The sequence below is a fragment of the Nanorana parkeri genome, unplaced genomic scaffold (assembly GCF_000935625.1).
Source record: "Nanorana parkeri isolate BGI_ZX_2015 unplaced genomic scaffold, ASM93562v1 scaffold506, whole genome shotgun sequence".
Lineage (NCBI taxonomy): Eukaryota > Metazoa > Chordata > Amphibia > Anura > Dicroglossidae > Nanorana > Nanorana parkeri.
In genome coordinates, this window is record NW_017306774.1 from 303,731 (window position 1) to 325,895 (window position 22,165).

Genomic DNA, 22,165 nt, shown 5'->3' on the forward strand with positions numbered 1-22,165 from the left:
TATATATATATGTGGGAAAAGTCATTTCCAGTTTCCGCCCGACAAATTTTTCTGCAGGAGGTGCGTTGCGGTGCCATTCATTTCAATGGATCCCAAATGCACCTCCCGTCCGCAGTGTGATCGCCCCCACTGGAAAGCGTGGTATCGCAACGCCATACGTTCCAGTGCCGTGCGATTTCAAAAAATGTGTAAACATTATGTCTGGAACTCGGCATTTGTGTATTTTATTTTAAATAAATGATGAAATTAATTAAAATATATATATATATTTTAGCCGATTAATCGAATGAATAATCGGCTCACTAATCGGTTATGAAAATAATCGTTAGCTGCAGCCCTCGAAGATTTCCTTTATTCTTGTTCTGGTGACAACCCAAATTTGGGATTTTCTTTCACTTTCAGTGATAACATTCACCGGGACAAACAGAGAGGGTGAATCTCCCTAATGGGGACACAGACAGCGAAAACAACCTGACAGGAATTCTAAACTACACCCAATACTAAAAAAAAAAAGAGATTTGTATTGAGTTGCACGTTAAAGTAGAATTTTTGGCATTATATAACCTATTATATTTTATAATTTAATGGATTTAATTTTCCCCTGGAGATACACAAAATAATAATGTAGAACAATGCTGGCTCAGCTCTATTTAATATAGTACACACAACATATAATACAGTGACAGGAGTATAGGACCAATCAGTACGACGTGTCATAGAATCTATGTGTGAAAATTACCTCACAGAAAAGCAAGATGGCGGCGGTGATCCAACATGGCTGACAGGACCTGCCACACATTGACTCCGGCCTCTGCGGAAACCTCCATATAAAATTAAGATGACCCGTGAAATATGGAAGTCCGGTATATGGCACACAAAAAGGAGGCGAGAACCCGTCACTCAGAACCCGGTTTTTCCCTCTCCGACACCCTGACAGAGATTCCAGAACACACAAAACGGCGCTGCGCGGTAAAGTAACCCCGTCCGCTGATTGGCCCGCAAGTCTGTCACTCAAAAGGAAAGGCTGTGATTGCTCCGTTCCTGGAGTGGAAGTATCAATGGGCCGTACGGTGGAGGGAAGCGGGGCGTGACATCCCTCCCCCGCAGACAGTGGGGCGGGGCGTGGCGTTGTGTCCGGGCAGGAAGTTGGGCGGGGCGTTCTTCCCGGGCTGGTGGTGACAGTAAGTGTGTGTGAGTGCGGAGTCTTGGTGCTGTGTGCCAGGCCGGGTCACGTGACAGGCCTGTCACCATAACAATGTAACAAATCTCATTAGACCTTTTATTGTTACATGTTATTTCTGTATATTGTACACGGCAGCACGCTTCTAGTTGTTTCAGTTTATTACTCAAGTTTTATACTAAGCCGTAACAATTAAGATTTACAATACATACAATCTCTGCGATATAAAAGTTGCTTATTTACTATGGAGGAGAATTTATCAAAACTGGAGCCGACAAAATGTGGAGCAGATTTGCATGGCAACCAATCAGCTTCTCTCTCTCATTTTCAAATCTTACCTGGGCAAACTGAAGTGAGATGCTGATTGGTTGCCATGGGCAACTGCTCCAGAATCTGTTTGCTCCAGTTTTGATAAATTCCCCCCTATGAATATTTGTCACATATTGTCACGGTGCACATATGGATATCTGGGTTCACTGTTTGGTATTGATTTATGGTTGGGGTGAGGGTCTGATTCCTGAATGGGAGAGGTCTAATTCCTGAATGGGAGGGGTCTGATTGCGAAATCGGAGGGGTCTAATTCCTAAATGGGAGAGATCTAATTCCTGAATGGGAGGGGTCTGATTGTGGAACGGGAGGGGTCTAATTCCTAAATGGGAGAGATCTATTTCCTGAATGGGAGGGGTCTAGTTCCTGAATGGGAGGGTATAATTCCTGAATGGGAGGGGTCTAGTTCCTAATGAGAGGGTCTAATTCCTGAATGGTAGGGGTCTGATTGCGAAATCGGAGGGGTCTGATTCCTAAATGGGAGAGATCTAATTCCTGAATGGTAGGGGTCTGATTGCGAAATCGGAGGGGTCTAATTCCTAAATGGGAGAGATCTATTTCCTGAATGGGAGGGGTCTAGTTCCTAATGAGAGGGTCTAATTCCTGAATGGGAGGGGTCTAGTTCCTGAATGGTAGGGGTCTGATTGCGAAATCGGAGGGGTCTAATTCCTAAATGGGAGAGATCTAATTCCTGAATGGGAGGGGTCTGATTGTAGAATGGGAGGGGTCTAATTCCTGAATCGGAGGGGTCTAGTTCCTGAATGGGAGGGTCTAATTCCTGAATGGGAGGGTCTAGTTCCTAATGAGAGGGTCTAATTCCTGAATGGGAGCGGTCTAGTTCCTAATGAGAGGGTCTAATTCCTGAATGGTAGGGGTCTGATTGCGGAATGGGAGGAATCTAATTCCTGAATGGGCGGGTTCCTAAATGGGAGAGATTTAATTCCTGAATGGTAGTGGTCTGATTGCGGAATGGGAGGAATCTAATTCCTGAATGGGCGGGTTCCTAAATGGGAGTGATTTAATTCCTGAATGGGAGGGGTCTCTTTCCTGAATGGGGAGCGTCTGTGTTCATTATAATCAGCTGGTGGACTTCCTGTGTTGTAATAAGGCAAGTTGCAGTGTCGGCATCCCTTTAGGAGTAAGTAACCCTTAGGGAGTATCTCATCATTGTCACCAAAAATGAAATTCCTATTGCAGGGGATGCCTAAAATTTTACTTGTATCCTAGTGAAGACTTCTGGGGAAATCAGTCAGCCAATCACAGAACATGACATTTTTGGAGGCGTTCTGTCAACCATCTCTGTACAGAACACCTCCAGGTCACCACAAATTCCTGAATGGGAGGGTCTAGTTCCTAATGAGAGGGTCTAATTCCTGAATGGGAGCGGTCTAGTTCCTAATGAGAGGGTCTAATTCCTGAATGGTAGGGGTCTGATTGCGGAATGGGAGGAATCTAATTCCTGAATGGGCGGGTTCCTAAATGGGAGAGATTTAATTCCTGAATGGTAGTGGTCTGATTGCGGAATGGGAGGAATCTAATTCCTGAATGGGCGGGTTCCTAAATGGGAGTGATTTAATTCCTGAATGGGAGGGGTCTCTTTCCTGAATGGGGAGCGTCTGTGTTCATTATAATCAGCTGGTGGACTTCCTGTGTTGTAATAAGGCAAGTTGCAGTGTCGGCATCCCTTTAGGAGTAAGTAACCCTTAGGGAGTATCTCATCATTGTCACCAAAAATGAAATTCCTATTGCAGGGGATGCCTAAAATTTTACTTGTATCCTAGTGAAGACTTCTGGGGAAATCAGTCAGCCAATCACAGAACATGACATTTTTGGAGGCGTTCTGTCAACCATCTCTGTACAGAACACCTCCAGGTCACCACATTGCATTTTTGACAGTTTTAGAACATTACGGCTGCAGTGTTAAATGGAAAGGTCGTTCCTAATAACATTAAATTACAAAGTGGCTTGTGTAGCAATTCTATGTTCTATATTCTTCTTTTAAAGTGGAACTTCTCTAATGATGACCACCAGGAAAATGTTTTAGGGTGATGAAGAAGAGTTTAAAAGTGGAAACCCAGCTCAGACAGGCTTAGCAGCCAATCAAATATAATATGTAATGTGCCCAAGCGTTGCATCCTGGGAAGGTGACATCAGCAGAGCATTGCTGGGAAATTTCATCTGTAATCTCACGAGATCTCAGGGAAAGGCATCCATCATCCCCTGCCCCTCTATGCCAATCCCTCCACTGGCTTTCATCCCCCGCCCCTCTCTGGCAATCCCTCCACTGGCTCCCAATTGCCCAACTAATAAAATTCAAAATACTAACAACAACATACAAAGCCATCTACAACTCAGCCCCAACCTACATCACCCACCTCATCTCAAAATATCACCCAGACAGTCCTCTCCGCTCCTCTCAGGACCTCCTGCTCTCTAGCTCTCTAATTACCTCCTCCCATTCTCACCTCCCGGACTTCTCCAGAGTGTTCCCCATCCTCTGGAACTCCTTGCCCCAATCTGTCCGCCTATCTCCTACGCTACCCACCTTTACAGGATCCTTAAAAACCCATCTATTCAGGGAAGCCGATCTCATCTCAACAAAACTGCCCTTTTACTTCTTCCAATACCTCAATCTAAACAATTGTTACCTCTTCTATCACTTGCCCCTCTTACGAGCAGGGCCCTCCTAACCCTCTTTTACTGAAACTGTATTGTATTGTAACTGTACTGTCTCCTCCATTTTGTAAAGCTCTGCGCCATATTGTTGGCGCTATCAGGGGTGTGGAAATTTTGGAAAAAACTACTTGTCCAAGGACTAAAGCGGGGGCCGAATCTACTTGTCCCTCATGACAATCTACTTGTCCTGATACAAAAAAAATAATTTTAACCAAAACCGTATTTAGCAGTGCTAAGAAGCGCTTCTCATTGGTCAGTGCTGTCAGGTGACTGCGTTGACCAACGAGTGCTTGCAATTTGCGAGCGAAATTCAGACTGCATGGAACAGGTACAGATACGGGAAGGACCGCTTGCTGAAAGGTAAGTATAGCGGGAGGGAGATTTGTGCGGGTAATTCCATTTTCCCAAATTACTTGGGAAAGTGAATTTACCCTTTAGGGTGTGTGCAGACTCGGGGATTCCCAGGACGTGCGATCGTGTGCGGTTGCATACAGCGGTTGCATCCGCATGTATGGGGTTACATCTGCGTGGCAATCGCTGAAAAAAAGGTAGATGTACCTATTTTCACGATATGCACCGCGCAGTGTTTTCAACCGTGATCGCCCGCGGCGGTATTGCAGCAGGAAAACGCGCAATCTGCCTGGCACGACTGGGGTGCCATTAGAAAATAATGGTACTGACAGCACGATCGGCGGTGGTGTGCGATTCCGTGACCACTCAGCCATCTGCTCGGTTTCATGCACGATGGCCGAACAGTCACAGATCGCACACCCCTGCCAATCGCGCTGGCAGTGCCATTATTTTCTAATGACACCCCAGTCATGCCAGGCAGATTGCGCGTTTTTCTTGCTGCAATACCGCCCTGCCCGAGCGGTTGCACACGATTGCAGTTGAAAACACTGCGCGTTTAGGCGCATGCAGATGGGGACAGGGGGGCTGGTTTTCATTTTTAACATTTTTATTTACTTTGTAAAAATTTTTTAATTTGTTTTATTATTTTTCCTTAATCACCTTTTTTATTTAGTTACACTTTTAATTATTATTTTTTTTTACTTTTTCATTTTAACTATTTTAACAAAAAACGTAACTGTATTGCTATCACACAGGGAATAATAATCCCCTGTGTGATAGCATTTGGAGGTGACAGGTTCTCTTTATTGACCCTGTCACCTCCAACACAGGAGTTCTAGCACAGCACTGTTGCTAGAATTCCTGTTACAGGCTGGGGGAGAGCCTGTCACAGCTTGTCTGTCCTGTCCGGCTTCGTCACTGCTCCACGCCCCTCGCTCCGTCCCCAGTTCTCAGCGCTTCGTCCCCGCCCCCGCTCCGTCCACGCCCCCCGCTCTCAGCGCTCCACGCCCCCCGCTCGCAGCGCCGCTCTCGGCGCTCAAAGAAAACCAGCCCTGCTACTTGTCCGTAGCAGGTCTTAAACAGTGCAAAAACGACTTGCCCGGCGCCCGGAACTACATGTCCCGGGCGTCGGGTGATACAAATTCCACACCCCTGCGCTATATAAATCCTATATAATAATAATAATAAATAGTCACCCGCACTTCAAGGTCAAACATGCTGGACGTTATGTATTCAGACGCTAGGCAATCATAGTGACACAGTGCAAAACAGCAACGTTTCGGAACCAAACATGTTCCCTTCATCAGGCAAACACAGTGTTGTACTAGTCACATGTGACAGAGTTTTAGGAAGTAAAGGGAGATGGATTTATCCGCCCTTAGTAAAAATGGCCGCTGTGAGAAGACTGGGCAAGAAAAAAAAAAACAAGGTATGCAAAGCCGGCAATGATCTAGAAGTATCTGTGTGTAGATTGTCATTCCTAAACATTTCTAAAGGTGTATTTGTTGTTATTTTGAAGATTTGGGTAACATTCCTCTTTAATGTTAGCGATTGGTTATATATTTTTTTGTCATATCTTGCTTACAGACTGTTCTAAATTGGTGCTCGGGTTCTGCCTGGCGAAGGCTGAGCCGAGCAGCTGATGGGCAAACCAACACCACCATGACCACCCCCATTGATGAGACTAAGGACATGACTGCCCCAAATGAGGACACTAAGGACATGACCGCCCCAGATGATGAGGGTAAGGAGTAGACATTTGCAAAGACTAAAAATTAATTTCAGACCAAATGAACAAAAACTAAAAAAAATGTCATTAGTTTCGTGAAACATAACACATTTTTATGTTACTTCGGATTCGGAGTCAACGAACCTCCAAATCTGAAACTGCAAATGTAAAGAAAGAAACGCTCAGCGGCCATATTGGCCAGCGGCGCATTCTGCGCGCCGCCATCCTGGAGGCAGTTCGCTGGATGTTGCATGTTGGGCCTGTTGAGGGCCGCCATCTTGGTATATATCTAGGTATACACTAAGATGGTGGCGCCTATACTGGCATGTGACGTCATGCGCACCGCCTCCAAGATGGTGGCACGCATGCACAGAACACGCTGGTGGCCGATATGGCCGCCCTGCTTTCTCAAACTAAATATTATGCGACCGAATAAGTTTTTCATATATTAAGGCTTATAATAATTCCGATTCAGACAAACCGCCTAACTCCATGCTATTTGGCCGGCTCCATGCTGATTGGATTCCCAGCCAATCAATATGGGGCCGACCAAACAGCATGGAGTTGGCTTCCTGCGCAATCAAGAAGCCAGCTCCATGCTCCATGCTAGTGTCTGTAGATTGCACCTCGAAAGACACAAGAAGTCAGTCACCCAATCTGCATTGTTTTTGCATGGGTTGACCCTGACAGACCCACCGAAACTCAAGACAGTTGAACCCATGTAGATGTTGATTTAAGTGTTCATTTTTTGACTTCTTTCCTCAGACCAATGGTCCCAAGAGGACATGCTCACTCTCCTGGAAACAATGAAGTCTCTCCTGCCAGGCCAGGATAGCAGTTACTTCAAGACTACCGAGTCCCACTTGGACTGGAACAAGCTAGCCTTCAAGAACTACACCGGGTCCATGTGTCGCCAGAAGTGGACAGAGATTGCAAACAAGGTGGGGGAGTGACGGGGGGGACTGAGGGTGTCCTTGCCAGTGCCACATGGTGCCAAAATTTGTGTTTTGGGTGACATAGAAGAATGAGGGACCAATCCAGCCGGGGTTGTTCTCCAGAACCTGGAAGGACGGTATTGAGTGTCATATTTGGAGGGCTCCGGGCTCGCAGTTGTAAAGCAGATTTAATAAGTGCTTGCAGCGCGGCTCAGCCAAGCCGATGCATATGCGTTCGGCTCGACTGAGCCCCTCAGCCAAGTTCGGGAGCTGTAGGGCTATAGTGAATAGCCCGTACAGCACCCCGAAGGGGTCCTGGGGCCGAAGCTAGCCGAAGGATCGGCCGAAGCTACGGCTAGATCCTTCGGCAGCTTAGTGAATAGAGCCCTTTGTTTTCTTAAGAAAGCCTGTTCCCTGCCAGCATGCTGTAGAGAGGGACCCTCCCCATGTGTGTGGAAGCACTGGTCTCTCTGCTGTGGTCCGACATTTCCCCCCTCCCCCGAGCCGTATACACAGCTCTTTAATCAGAAAATCAAATGATCCCTGCCGATTGGAGAGCTCTGACTCAGCAGGGGACATGTGGGACCTCTGCAGAGAGGCCACTACTTCCACACAAGGGAGCAAGGGCCCTTCTCAACCGTATTGCTGGGTGCTCAGAGTATTAAGAAAGCTGCTTAAAGCTTTACAGATGCAATGTGTCTGCTTTGTAAATGCTTGCTGAGTGTGGTGGTGGGCTTGAGTTTATAAGCTAAGATTAAAGGGGATGTGCAGTAGTTTTTTTCATTTATTATATTAGGAGTGAAAAAATATGTATTGCATATTAAATTGCTGTTACTTCTTTAGCAGGCGCAGCTGGCACTCTATTCTCCTTTTCACATGGTACCTATTTCAGCTTTTATGTTTGCATAAAGGAGAACTATGGGGTTAAGTCTTTTCCCCATAGTTCTCCTTAGGGTAACGGGAGGACACAAACTAGCGTCCTCCCGTCACCCTAGGCTCAGTATACTGCGAGCTGTAGCTCCCTATATACTGAGACGCCGCAGCTGAAGCGGATCCCGACAATTGTGCCGGGATCCACCCAGCTGCGTGACTGACAGCTGGCTCTGCCTATCAAAAGGCAGAGCCAGATGTACCCGCCCCCTCCCCCGTCCGTTCCACCAGTCAGCGCTGGCGGATCGGAGCGGGGGAATCCAGCCCCTCCCCTGTCACGGCAGAGAGCCGTGACAGGATCGAGAGGTGAGCGAACGTCGGTATGTGTTCGCTCACCTCCCGATCTACTGAGCCGACCTGTGACAGTCTCATTGTCACAGGTCGGCTAGAACTATGAGGTGAGTGAAAATCAATCACCTCATAGTTCTCCTTTAAGGAGCCTGGTTGATTACAGAACTCCAAACTCAAGCTGAATTCATTAAAGGAATAAGTCATCAGGCAGCTTAGTCCAACGTTTGACTGAGCTGAGTTTAAATCCGCTATTCTGGCTCTTAGGATAACACATAGTGCTCTGGGAATCCTTTGTCATTAATGCAATCTTTATTTATAAAACCATGATTATGTAAAGCTGTAAACAATAAGTCAAGGCAACTGGGCTTGCTGTATTTTTCTTGAAGACGTTTCACTGGTCAACAAACCAGCTTTCTCAATTCACAATTGAGAAAGCTGGTTGGATGAGCAGTGAAACGTTTTCAAGAAGAATACAGCAAGTTCAGTTGCCTTGACTTATTTTATACAGCTATACCATGACCTGGATGAATGAGAACCTTCACAGACACATGATTATGTAAGTTTATATATGTCAATAAGCTTGTGACCATTGTGGTCATCTGGATATGACTGAGCCGAGTTTGAGCCTGCTATTCTGGCCCTTTGGTTTTCACATAGTGCTCTGGGAATCCTGTGTCATTAATTCAATGTTTATTTATAAAACCATGATTATTTAAGTTTATATATGTCAATAAACCCATGACCATTGTGGTCATCTGGATCTTTGACTAACAGTGCTGTCTAGTAGAATCCTAAATCTAAATGAAAACACTCTGCTGAATACCCTTTTATTATGGGGGGCTACAATGACTTTACATGGTCCCGCTGTTTATGGTATGTAGCCACCCTTCTTGGCGCATCCCAGATATGAACTACATTCGCACATGCCGATCCAGCGTTGCCACTTATCAGCTCTGAAGTCCTCCTATTCATCTCAGCCCAAAAGTCCCAGTGGGTACTGTGCCCAACCTCAGTCATATACAAGATGTGGGCCTTACACGAAGTGCCTCCCTCCTCACAGCATTTCATTCATTCCATAATTACAGGTAACCCTAAATGTAATAATACAAACACATAAATTATCACTTGCAGGTCAGGAAGTTCCGTACGCTGACTGAACTGATTCAGGACGCAGAACAACATGTGAAGAACCCATACAAAGGAAAGAATCTGAAGGTGAGCAAATCAATGACAACATGTTCCATTGGTATCCAAGAAGAGTATCTTGTGAACCTTGCGTCAGATCCTGGAGGATGCAATTAATACTCAGTCTATGTCTTCCTTGTCATCTTTCAGAAACATCCAGAGTTTCCCAAGAAGCCACTGACCCCCTACTACCGCTTTCTTATGGAAAAGAAAGCAAAATATGCCAAGCTATATCCAGAGATAAGCCACGCGGACTTCACCAGGATCCTGTCTAAAAAATATAAAGAGTTACCAGAGCATAAAAAGGTAAAGGAGCACAGCATACATTTGGCATCGGGTGATCCGTGAAAGTGAGATGCATGGCAGACCTATACCCATGTGGACAGTACCCTAACCATCCTCTCTGCTCCTCCCAAGACGTCCTGCTCTCTAGAACCCTCATCAATTCCTCCCACGCTCACCTCCAGGACGTCTCTAGAGTCGTTTCCATCCTCTCAAACTCCCTACCCCAACTTGTACGGCAATTTCCTACTCTGCTTTTAGGAGACCTCTGAAAACTCATCTCCTCAAGGAAGCCTTTCCCACCTCAACCACTGAACTATTGCTTTCTGCCGTGGGACCAGGGGTGCCCTCCTACCTGGGAGGCAGCGGAGATTGTAGGGTCCTTCTTGGGGTGACTTGGTGCACGGCGGCAGGCTGCGGGTGCGCACATGAGCGCATGCGTGACGTGCGCATGTGGCGCTGACGTGGCTTCTTAGTCGCTTCGGGTGCTAGTCATTGCCAGGGAGTGCCTTGCGACCACTCCCTGTCTCCTAGCCGTACCATTGGTTCCCAGGGACCCGTGGCTTCCTTGTTGGCCAGACAACGGGGGCGTCACTGGCCCTTGCTGGGTTTAAATTTCAGCCAGAGGCAAGACTTGTTGCCAGAGTTATTCTGCCATTCCCAAGGCAGATATGACGCCTCATTTCCTGTTTCCTGCCTTCCTTCCCTGCTATTTGGATCTCCTGGTTATCGACCCCTGGCCTGTCTCACCGTTTATGATACTCGTTGCCTGCCTCGACCCGGACTGTACTCTGACAAAGCATTTTCAATCATCCTATCTTGTACCTCAGCCTGGACTCTCCTTCTGGTATTGTTCCCTGCTATTGGGTTCCAATCCAGCAAACAGGGGGACTTCGCTCCTACCCTAACACTTTCTCAAACAACTCATTCCCACACAGCTACCACCTATTGTATCACTTGCCCCTCCCTTTTAGATTGTAAGCTCTAAATATTTTTAAACAGCTAAGTTAAAGCCGGACTGCAGCCTTACCGTTAATTCCACACTTGCAGCAAGTCCCCCCCCTGTGTTGAAACTGAATAATCTCAATTCCCTGCAAACTAGCATCTCCACCGTATAACCCTTTAAACAGGGGCGTCCCGAGGCTGGGTGACACCCGGAGCGGTAACCGATTGTCAGCCCGCCGATAAAAATGCAGTAGCTTTCTTGATCCCTCCTTAATTACAATCATCATCAATCCCCTTTCCTTCTCATCTCTACTATTGTTGGCCTGCCTCTAACAGCCATTAGCTTTCTCTGCCATGAATAATGGCTCCTCCTCATGTGGGGCCAAGATCTTTAAGGCTGGCACCAGTCAATGTACTGCTGCTACCCAGCATTACATGAAAGAATTCACCCCCCCCCCCCCCTCCCGCACCTTTAGAGAGACATCCCTTTAGAAGTGCATCCCTGCTGGCCACTGGGTGGTGCAGACTTTAGCTCAACAGTCTTCTGATCAGTTGCTTGATTACAGAAGTTAGAGTGTAACTGGTCAGCACATTCCACAGCTAAAGGCTGCAGAAGCCATTGGCCAGCAGGGATACACATCTAAATGGATGCACCACCTCATGTATCACTTGCCCCTCCTTTTTAGAGGGCCCTCCTTACCACCTTGTCTTGAATTGTATTGTAATTGTAATGTCTTCCTTATATTGTAAAGCCCTGCGCAAATTGTTGGTGCCATATAAATCCTGCATAATAAAAAATAAAAATAATAATAATAAAAGTAAAATGTATGTTCCTATAACGGCATGGTGTTTTCATGTTTCCGGGAGTTTGCTGGCCCCTCCCACCAAATTCAATCCTACTATAGAGCAAAGACTAGGAGAAGGACCAAGTGATGATATCACTTGGTCTTGAAAGGCTTGTTTCTTGAAATAATAATTCATAATTGGAATGGAATGTATTATATGTGTACATTACACTTCAGCTTTAAAGAGTTTACATGGAGATTTTTTTGTTTTTCAAGGCATCATACATTGATCCAATTTGTAGCTTCAGATGAAATGTTTCTTTAACTGTTACTTTTTGAAGGTTGCATGACCCAAGATCTCATCTTGTCTTTCCAGATGAAATACATCCAAGATTCCCAGCGAGAGAAGCAAGACTTTGAAAGGAACCTGGCAAGATTTAGGTGACTGTGGTTAACTTACCAGTATCATTTTACTGAGTTGGGTGGCATTGCCTAATTTTCCTTTCTGTATACAGGGAGGGGCACCTGGGCCTCTGGCAGAACACAAAAACATTGGACATCCCAGAAAAGCCCAAGACCCCTCAGCAGATGTGGTATGACCACAAGAGGACAGTCTACCTTAAGCAAAATCCTGATGTAAGTGTAAAACATTGTTTAGAGAATGAGTCTTTGGGCAACTATTGACATACAGGTGAAACTCGAATAATTAGAATATCGTGCAAAGTTCATTTATTTCACTAATGCAACTTAAAAGGTGAAACTAATATATGAGAGAGACTCATTACATGCAAAGCAAGATAGTTCAAGCCGTGATTTGTCATCATTGTGATGATTATGGCTTACAGCTCATGAAACCCCCAAGAACCCCAAATCCACAATCTCAGAAAATGAGATTATTACATGCAATCAATAAAACAAGGATTGTACATAGAACAATATCGGAAAGTACAAGCATGCATATGTACTCAGTACTTGGTTTGGGCCCCTTTTGCAGCAATTACTGCCATTACTTTTGCACGATATTCTAATTATTCGAGTTTCACCTGTATTATAGGTAACAATACTAGGAGACTTAAAGGTCTTGTGTAATCAGTGTGGTGGGTCCAGATTGGCCATGACCCACAGGGATTTAATTAATGGTCCTTTGTACCAACTGAAGAAAATGTGTCTAAAACCAGCTCGTGTTTTGGATAGTTTATCTTTTTTGTGTGTGATTGGGAAAAGTGTTTCGACTGAAGGGTGGAGAGAGGGGTGAGGTCAGGGTACACGAGGAGTGGGAAGGATACTGAGGGGTTACTGTGTGAGAGGGATTAACATGGGGGTAATGAAAGCATGTTAAGGGGGTAACTAGAAAGACTGCTTGAATCATGTCAAAGGGGGCTGTGGGTAGAGGGAGTTGAGTATGAGAATGAGGTGGGGTGGTGGGAGGAATCAGGTACAGGGTCCTAGAAATCTAAAAGCTGTATGCTGATGTGATTTTTTAGTCGAGAGTTGATCAGAGAGTAAAGCTTTGTCTTTGATTTCAGGCCAGCACTAAAGATGTGAAGGACGTTTTAGGAAAACAGTGGTCCCAGCTTTCAGATAAGAAGCATCTAAAGTGGATTCACAAAGCACTTGAACAGCAGAAGTTATACGAGGTAATGGTGCTCACTCCAGCCAAAACTTTTTTTATAGTGTGGGGGAAGTGTAATAAACCTGTTATAAGTCCACGCTAATACAACCTAAAAGAGACATCAATAGAAGTTTGCAGAGAGACCAATATTTAATGTCCTTAGATGCCCCCGAGGATGTCTGGACAAATCACGTAGGATGGAGATTTAGGCACTGCATGAAAACATGCTGCATATACATGATACCGTGGAGGAAAGGTCACTTCCTTAGTGCCTCATATTGGTGTTACCGCAGCTGGAAGGGGTTACGAAGACAGGAAGAAACCATGAAACCTTTGACACTGCCTTCCTTTGGTGACTTCCTTTGGTCATCATAAAAAAAGCCTCCTGCTGTGGAGAATAAAAGATGGAACCTGATTGGTTATATTGGGGACGGGGTGGACTGTTTCCGGCCAGTTGTGATTGCAGAAGTAGTTTCTCAGTTTTCATTACATATTTTCATTCAATATCCTGCTTTTTACAGAACGCAATGAGAGAGTTCATTGAGAAGCACCCAGAGGTGAATATTTCAGAAGAGGACATCACCTGCTCTACACTGACCAAGGCAGAACGTCAACTTAAAGACAAGTTTGACGGACGGCCAACTAAACCCCCACCGTAAGTTCTTAGCGCTGAGTTTGGGGTTTTCCTGCACAGCGGATAGATGATTTAAGAATAGGTGGCAAGGGAATGTGTACCAAACGTCCCCAACAGCGCTTCAATAACAGCTTAATATCTTAAACACAACATAAATCTTTATGGTTGCACTGGCCGCAGATCCTCAAGTTTATGTGGCAGATGTATTGGGCACAGTGCATGAACCCATCGCACTCAAAATGTTCCATATAAAAGATGGGTGCTGCGGCAGTCGACAGTTGGCAACTGTCTATAATCACAGAATCACATAGACACCGGCACTCCAAGTAATGAATCAATGGCGTCTGTTTATTGACGCATGAGACATAGCACAATGCATTAAAAAGCAAAGTTTCAGGGTCTCACAAGATCCCCTTCATCAGGCAAAATGAGTGATGAAGGGGATCTTGTGAGACTCCAAAACGTTGCTTTTTGATGCATTGTGCTACGTCTCATGCGTCAATAAACAGACGCCATTGATTCATTAGATGTATTGGGCAGAGACTATCAGCGAGCCTGTGTGTTGCATGAGAGCCTGTGCAGCCGAGGGAGTGTCTGATGTGTCCAGTCAGTACTGCAAATGGGAACGCTGGCGGGATTCTTTATTTGAATGGCAACTGTACATCATTGTTGGCCTGACCCCGGAAATCAATTACAGACAGGGAACTGGCAATGTCAACTGATTGATGTATAATATCCGGTAACTGAATCATGAGCATATGAATATTGCATGTAAATTATATGAAACTATTCAAAGAACATTTTGATTTTTTACCTGGAAAAACACTTTAAAAGGAGCTGTAAAGCCGCAGCATATCCTCTCCTGTTATGACATCAGCATTGTAATAGGAATACATAGTAGAGTTGTTTCTATTAATGCAATTAAAGCTTACATTAAAAAATCCCTTTGATGTAGTGAGTGGGGCCTTCCATCTGCCCATCACTCCCAACAACTTCCTGGATTCCCAGTGTGCTTTGTATCTCTTTCCCTGCTGCTTGATGCGATTGAATTATTAAGACTACATATCCCATCATGCACTGCTTCCAGCCAGCAATGATAAGGTTACATTGTTCAGATGTTGGGTTATAGTTCAGAAGGCCGGCTCTGTGATAGAGGTGACATAAGGAAGTACATATTTACAGGGTTGAGTGAAATGGTGTCAGTGCATTGAGGAAGTCCATCCTATGGGCATGTTCAATAAGTAAGTTTACAAACTTCTAGATGGATATGGTTATTCGGAGTGGGGGAGAACAAATGGAACTTCAATCTGTTTTTGACCATAGATACCCTTTAATACACAAAAAAATGATGTGTCTTCTGTCATTTTTAGAAGGGTTAGACATTTTCTGTGCTGCAATAAATACTGAAGGGTTTTATAGGAGAACATACCGTATTTTGCGGTCCATAAGACCATAGGACCATAGGACGCAGGGAGGTCCGGCGCGCCTTATGGAGCACTCGACAGACCGTAGCTTCTGTCACAGCTTCTATGATAGAAGCTGTGACAGAAGCTGCAGTTAGTGACCGCTGAGACAGGTGGCGCTGTGCTTACAGCGCCACGGTCTCAGTGATCACACAGAGCAGACGAAGAACCTCCGTTCTTCGTCTGCTCTGTGGTGATCTCGATCGTCGCCGCTGCTCGGTTTTAATACGAGTGATCTCATTAGATCGCTCCTATTAAACGAGCAGTGGCTCCTACTGCTGAACTCGATCGCCGCCGCCGCTGCTCGGCTTTAATACGAGCGATCTCATTAGATCACTCATATTAAACTAGCAGTGGCTCCTACTACTCGCCCGGCGCCCGAAACTGCATGTCTCGGCCGTCGGGATTCGCTCTATAAGACGCAGGCACATTTTCCCCCTCCTTTTGGGGGGAAAAAAGTGCGTCTAATGGAGCAAAAAAGACAGTACATCAACTGGGGGTGAATCTGACCATTCTAAGTTGATTCGAGGTTCTGGTTCTGCTGGGCATATTTGTGCCAAAGAAAATGGCACAATTCTTGATCAGCTGGAGTTGGGATCCATGACTTGCGCATTTCTCTAACATCCATTGAGGGACACAGGAATTCCGTAACAGTCGGCCTATTCTGCCACCTACAGGAGGTTGTAAGCCAGCCAACCTATAACCCCTCCTTACCCAGGATGTGTTTTCCTAGTGTACTGAGACAAAAATCTAATTCCTACTCCTACTGCTCGAGCTGGTCTCACTATAGCAGCTATCGGGATCTGTGTTTGCAGAAGCAAAAGCTTTGGAGGCCGTACCTGCACACCACTGGATTGGACATTGCAGGGCTAGCCCAGAACCTTCAAGTTGTATGACGGGTTATATTTAATAATCCGTGTACCCATTGCACTCCTTACCGCTAATCCGTAATGATAGGTTGGGTGCATCAGTAGTCGACGGATGGCCACCGTCTGAATAGAATATAGGAAATTATGGACACCGGCACTCCAAGGTAGAATAACGTCTCTTTATTGACGTTTCATGCAACAATACACTTATTGCAACGTTTCGGGGTCACACAGGATCCCCTTCATCAGGCAGAACAAGTGAGGTTATATTTAATGCCTCGGCCTTTCTTCCCCCCAACAGAAATAGCTATTCCATGTACTGTGCAGAGCTGATGGCCAGCTTGAAGGATGTGCCCAGCAAAGAACGTATGGCGCTGTGCAGTCATAAATGGAAGCTGCTCTCTCAGCGGGATAAAGATGTTCATCACAAGAAGTTGGAGCAGGTAACCTCAAAACTTTGGTGGTCTCACATTTTTGTGATTGGGGGACCCAGCTAAAAAACAAACAAAAAAAAAAAGCAGCTGTGAGATGTCTGCTGAATCTGCCTTATAGCTTTTCAAGTAAAAAGAGAACTATGGCCAAACCTTTTTTGTGGTTAGTGCTCTTTTGGGTCACAGGAGGATATTTACTACTGTCCTCCTGTGACCCAAATCTATTGTCCACTATATGCTGACAGTGCAGAGCTGTGCTGCAGCCGGGAAAATTCCTGACAATATTCTTGGGATCCTCCCTGCTACATGATTGACAGCTGGCTCTGCCTCGCTAGAGCCAGTGCCAGCTGTGCCCGCCCCCTCCCGTCCCAATGAGTACTGGAGGAAGGGAGAGGGCAGGGGAGAAACCCTGACTGACAGTCACCGCTCTCTGCAGGGAGATGCCATGAGGTAAGCTCAGTAAGATCCCTGGTTTGTGATTAAGGATGAGCTCGGGCGTGTTCGCAGCTCCACGCGCCGAGCCCGCCAGGAAGCTGACAGCGTGCAGCGCCAATCACAGGTACTGAAGCATTTTCTCGGTCCGCGGCAGAGAGCCGTGACAGGATCGAGAGGTGAGCGAACGCCGGTATGTGTTCGCTCACCTCCCGATCTAATGAGCCGACCTGTGACAGTCTCATTGTCACAGGTCGGCTAGAACTATGAGGTGAGTGAAAAGCACGCCCCTCATAGTTCTCTTTTAAAGGGATGACTTGTACCTGGTTATAGAGTATTTGCACTAGAAGCAAATTAAATCTGTGGGAGTTGACTGGGAATGGGATTTCCACGTGGTCATCTGTTGCTGGGTGGGAGGGGCTAGACCAGCATGTAGTCAGAGGTAGTAAAGCAATATATTGTATGTGTCGGGGTGTAAAAGGATCTGGTTGTTGGTTACACAATTACATCAAAGTACATTTGTTGATCCGTTTTATCATTTTGCTCTGTGCAGAAAAAGGAAGAATATCAACTGGAACTAAGGCGTTTCCTTAAGGTGAGTCTGGTTTTGCTCTTACATGTGCTGGTATGCTGCAATCCATCCTATAGAGACCAGCACCATGACTGCGTGTTTCAAAGCTTTAGTTAATTCTGCTAACATTTTGCCTGCCCTGGTTCCTCCCTCCCCCATCACCAACATGCTAATAAAATGTGTAAATACAACTTTTTATTTTTCAATACATACCATAGTTTCTTTGCTTCTCTATGCAATGCAGGCAGATCATGGCGGGCAGAAAGGGGGCTGCAGGGTGCTTCCTGAAAACATCACAGAACCCTGTCTCAGTACTTCTCTCAAGAGCCCTCTGCTCTGATGCAAGCAGTGGGCTGGCTCTTGGGAGGAGTTATGCAAATATCCAAAATGCCTTGATGGATGAATGTCAGTTTAAAGGAGTTGGCATTCCTGAGCAGGCTGTATTTGCATTAAGACCGCCCCAGCTAATTCCCACATGTGATGCTGAGCCTCTATCATTGAAAGGACTAAAATCCATTGAATGAAAGGGGCGGGCCAGGGACAGTCAGGCTGGAGAGGAAGGGGCTATATGATACTGGATGTCCTCCAGCCAGGAAATTAGGCGGGCTATATCTGACTTCCTGCAGCTTCTAATGCACATTGTGAGAAGCTCCCAGTGTGCAGTGACATCAGAGGAAGCCATTTCAGTCCAGAAGAGGAGTCGGTACAACTGTGCAAGACTGAAGGGAAGGCCGGAGGTCAGCAGTAATAATGTGCGTTTTTTTACTTCTGTAGACTCTTCCAGAGGAGGAACAACAAAGGGTTCTGGCAGAAGAAAGGATGGTCGGCCTGAACAAGAAGGTACTGAGCAGCCATGCATCAAAGTTGGCAGCCCAGGAAGCAGCAAAGGTTCGGCAACGAATTTAAAGTAACGTTCTTTCTGCATTTTTTCATTTTGTTATTTTTTATTTCAAGTTCTTTCTATTCCGATCAATTGTTCAGGCCGAGGACAGATCTGGAAGAAAGAAAGCAGCAGATGAGACGAGTAAACTTCCAGAACCAGCACAAACGGCTGAGGAAATTTGGCAACAGAATGTGATTGGGGAATACCTCGCCCGGTGTAAGGTAAATAGGAAATGTTCCCATATCAGCGTTGTCCTCGTCTAGGGACATGTCACAGGAGGCCAACGACAAGAACACCCAATATCTGCTCTCTGTATTTATTGTTTTCATTTAAAAAGGGTCAAATGTACCAATGATCACAATGTAGTCATGGTAGAAGAGGTGGTATAAGGGTCAATATCTAATAGGTGTGATCGTTGCCTGTCCCTGGACCATAATCCACCTCCACTGATCTTTATTTTCTCACTCTCTTTCATTCTCACTTTCACATTCTTCAATGATCTTCATTCATTGCTGTTTGATCTTTCCTGCTTTTGTTTTTGTACCCCCCCTCGCAGGGCAGCCATCTGATTGGGGGTACGGCCGATACTCATGTAAGGGGCCCGGGCAGTCTGGGGGGCCCGCCGGGGTCCTTTACATGACTATTGGCCGACGGTGAGGGGCGAGGAGGCGGAGGCCTGGCCCTAGCAGCGCAGGGCCCCAGCATTGCCGCTCATTCCCACACTCTCACACACTTCTCTGCCTCTCATTCCCTCTCTATCTGTTCTCCCGTTCTATACCCCTTTCTCTCTAACTCACCTCTCTTCTTCCCCTTGTGTTGTCTCTAGGGTTGCCACCTAGAAACCCGAACACTTTAGCGACGTGCAGACATTTTTTTGGGAGAACAAGTCATCGCTTATTCATATGTAAATAGTGCCGCCCATTCATATGTAAATATAACAGTCAAGACTATTTTCAGGGGGGGGCCAGTAGCCCCTATCTTAATTTTGATTGCCCCTGTCTGCCTGACATCTTGTGTCCGGGTTTCTGCTGCCATGAAATCTGGACACAGTATTCAAAACCTGGACTGTCCGGGTGAATCCTGGATGGTGGCAACCCTAGTTGTCTCCCTTTTTTGCTCTCTCTCCATCTTGTTGCCCTCCCCTCATCCTGTTTCCTCTCTCTCTCTCCCTCCTTCCGTCTCTTTTTCTCTCTCATCTTTCTTTTTCACTCTCCTGCTCCCCCCCTATTCTCTTCTTTCTCTCTTTCCCTCCCTCTCTCTCTCTCTCTCTCTCCCTCCTCTTTGCCTTGTCTCTCTATCTTTCCACTTTTGTATTTTTTTAAAAGAAAAGATCACCATACACGTTTAGATTTCTCTCTCTTAACCCCACGAGAAACCACTCGATTCCCCCATTCCCGCTAAACTGCATGGATGAAGGAATCTTCCCTGAAGGTCATTGTATGCTGACATCCGACAGCTGCGGCTCTTGAATACCCGAACAGTCACAGCAGTTGATTTGTTGCAGACCCTGTTTAGATGATAATTTTCCACCTGACTGCTTTGTTTTTGTAGCCGACTTTTGCGGAGTCAGGGGGTGCCAAATCTGAGCTGTGTATGGCCAACCTAACTCGTTCCGTTATGTGTGTTCCGTAATGATTTCTAAAGTCTGAATTGGTTTGTATTTATTGAACCAAAACGTAGTAACCCATTGTCACCAATCAGAAATAAGCTTTATTACGCTGTTTACATTGTATCTCTTGCTACGTCTTACTGCACATCAATGATTTCTGCACTGATTATAAATGAACTCAACATTAAATATAATTATGACTGAACTAGAATGAAAATTCTTACAAGATATTATTGAATTCCAGAATGACCAAGCCAAAGCCCTGGAGAGTATGGAGATCACTTGGATGAAGATGGAGAAGAAAGATAAGATCATGTGGATTAAAAAGGCAGCTCAAGATTATAAACGATATGAGGTATTAAGAGATAACATGGTACGCAGTATAATTATCTAGAGGGGTTCCAAAGGCCCCCCATCAATGGCTCCCCTTCCTGCTTCTTTTCAGAGAGAGTTAAGCAACATCAAGTCAGCTTCAGCCACCACAACTGGTGGCAAGAAGGTGAAATTGGAAGAACCTGATCAAGCTCCAATGTAAGGTCGTACATTATTACTAACTTGTGTTACCCAAAGAAATTGTGCTTTTTTTCTGAATAAAAGATCCTAGACATAATCCAACAGGAGACTATACCAGGTGCACTGCCGCAAAGGACCCTAAGGTCCAGGGGCCAATATGGTGGTGCAAGGGGAGGTAAGTGGCCTGGATAGCTAACACAGTGGATCATTAGGGCTTCTCTATAAAGGGGCTCTTTTTAAGAGTTAAAGGAGAACTATGGGGTCAGGGCTTTTCCCCATAGTTCTCCTTAGGGTAACGGGAGGACACAAACTAGCGTCCTCCCTTCACCCAAAGCTCAGTATATAGGGAGCTACAGCTCGCAGTATGCCGAGACGCCGGAGCTGAAACGGATCCCGACAATTATGTCTGGATCCACCCAGCTGCGTGAGTGACAGCTGGCTCTGCCTATCTAGAGGCAGAGCCAGCTGTACCCGCCCCCTCCCACGTCCGTTCCTCCAGTCAGCGCAGGAGGATCGGACAGGGGAGGGGGGAATCCATACCCTCCCCTGTCACGGCTCTCTGCAGTGACAGGATCGAGAAGTGAGCGAGCGCCGGTATGTGTTCGCTCACTTCCCGATCTACTGAGCCGACCTGTGACAGTTTCATTGTCACAGGTCGGCTAGAACTATGAGGCGAGTGAAAAGCACCCCCCTCATAGTTCTCCTTTAAGGTCAGGTACATTGGTGCCAGAGACGCCGGCCATAGCTGGGCGGGGAGATGATGAGATGAGTCTCACCAACCTCTGCTCCCCTCGCCCCTCCCACCCCCCTTAGGGTGCACCATCAGCATGCCCCCGCCTCATTCCCCAAAAAGGCTAGAGACACCCCTGCTCTTTGTTGTCCACGTACATTTTTTGGGACATTTTTTGAAAAAACCCCTCCCTCACCTACCTCCAGCATATAATATATATATTTTTTTCCTTTAGTCTGTCATCTCAAGAACAGATGAATTCTAATGTGAGTATGCCAGCTTGGAAAGAAAAAGCCTTTGGTATGTCGGGGAAGATCAGGCTTATTTTGCACATTTATCTTGTCTTTGCAGAAGCGCAAGAGTACTACGAAACTGAAAAGACCCAACCCCAAATCCAAGGTAACCTCTCAGAACAAATCTGTAAGTGTTTTTGTAGGGAGAGTTCTGTTCACTTCGTGTTGTAAAGACATAACAGGAAATGAGAGTAAGTATTTATAAGAGAGGGGAAATCCCCCACAGTTATCACCAGTACAAGTGTCCCCAATGGAAGATCGCCCTCGTGACACCCATAACATTTTTCCATCATTTTCTGCGCCATTGACAAGGACCAGCTCCCGATTCGTTCCAGAACTTAAAACTTTGCAGTCAGGGTTTGGCTGGAGATGCATTATAAAGATCAACTCCACACAAGATGAAGTAAGGTCATAGCTTTGTACGCAAGCATGCTTGTTAACTCCTATCTCGTAGTGAAAAAGACAGCAGGGATGGGGAGGGACTTGGTTTTTAGAATAGGTATCTGTGA

The 22,165-nt window shown here is 45.9% G+C and overlaps 1 protein-coding gene across 1 annotated transcript; it reads left to right on the forward strand.

Moving 5' to 3' along the window:
* Positions 1 to 6,256: 6,256 nt before the first annotated feature.
* On the forward strand, positions 6,257 to 20,655 carry LOC108790837 (nucleolar transcription factor 1-B-like). The gene is made up of 14 exons (XM_018561190.1): positions 6,257 to 6,278; positions 7,029 to 7,204; positions 9,551 to 9,634; positions 9,755 to 9,910; positions 11,993 to 12,057; positions 12,132 to 12,252; positions 13,143 to 13,253; positions 13,750 to 13,883; positions 16,496 to 16,637; positions 17,611 to 17,652; positions 18,403 to 18,516; positions 18,610 to 18,732; positions 20,365 to 20,475; positions 20,566 to 20,655. Exons 1-14 carry the CDS (start codon positions 6,257 to 6,259, stop codon positions 20,653 to 20,655), a joined length of 1,491 nt encoding a protein of 496 aa, XP_018416692.1.
* The last annotated feature ends 1,510 nt before the right edge of the window (positions 20,656 to 22,165 follow it).

What these genes read in the sequence shown, in the direction of transcription:
- LOC108790837 (XM_018561190.1), top strand. Translation starts at nt 6,257, where the DNA reads ATGACCGCCCCAGATGATGAGG. An exon ending in GACCGCCCCAGATGATGAGG is followed by an intron (nt 6,279 to 7,028) that starts GTAAGGAGTAGA and finishes TTCTTTCCTCAG; the next exon opens with ACCAATGGTCCCAAGAGGAC. An exon ending in AAGATTATAAACGATATGAG is followed by an intron (nt 20,476 to 20,565) that starts GTATTAAGAGAT and finishes GCTTCTTTTCAG; the next exon opens with AGAGAGTTAAGCAACATCAA.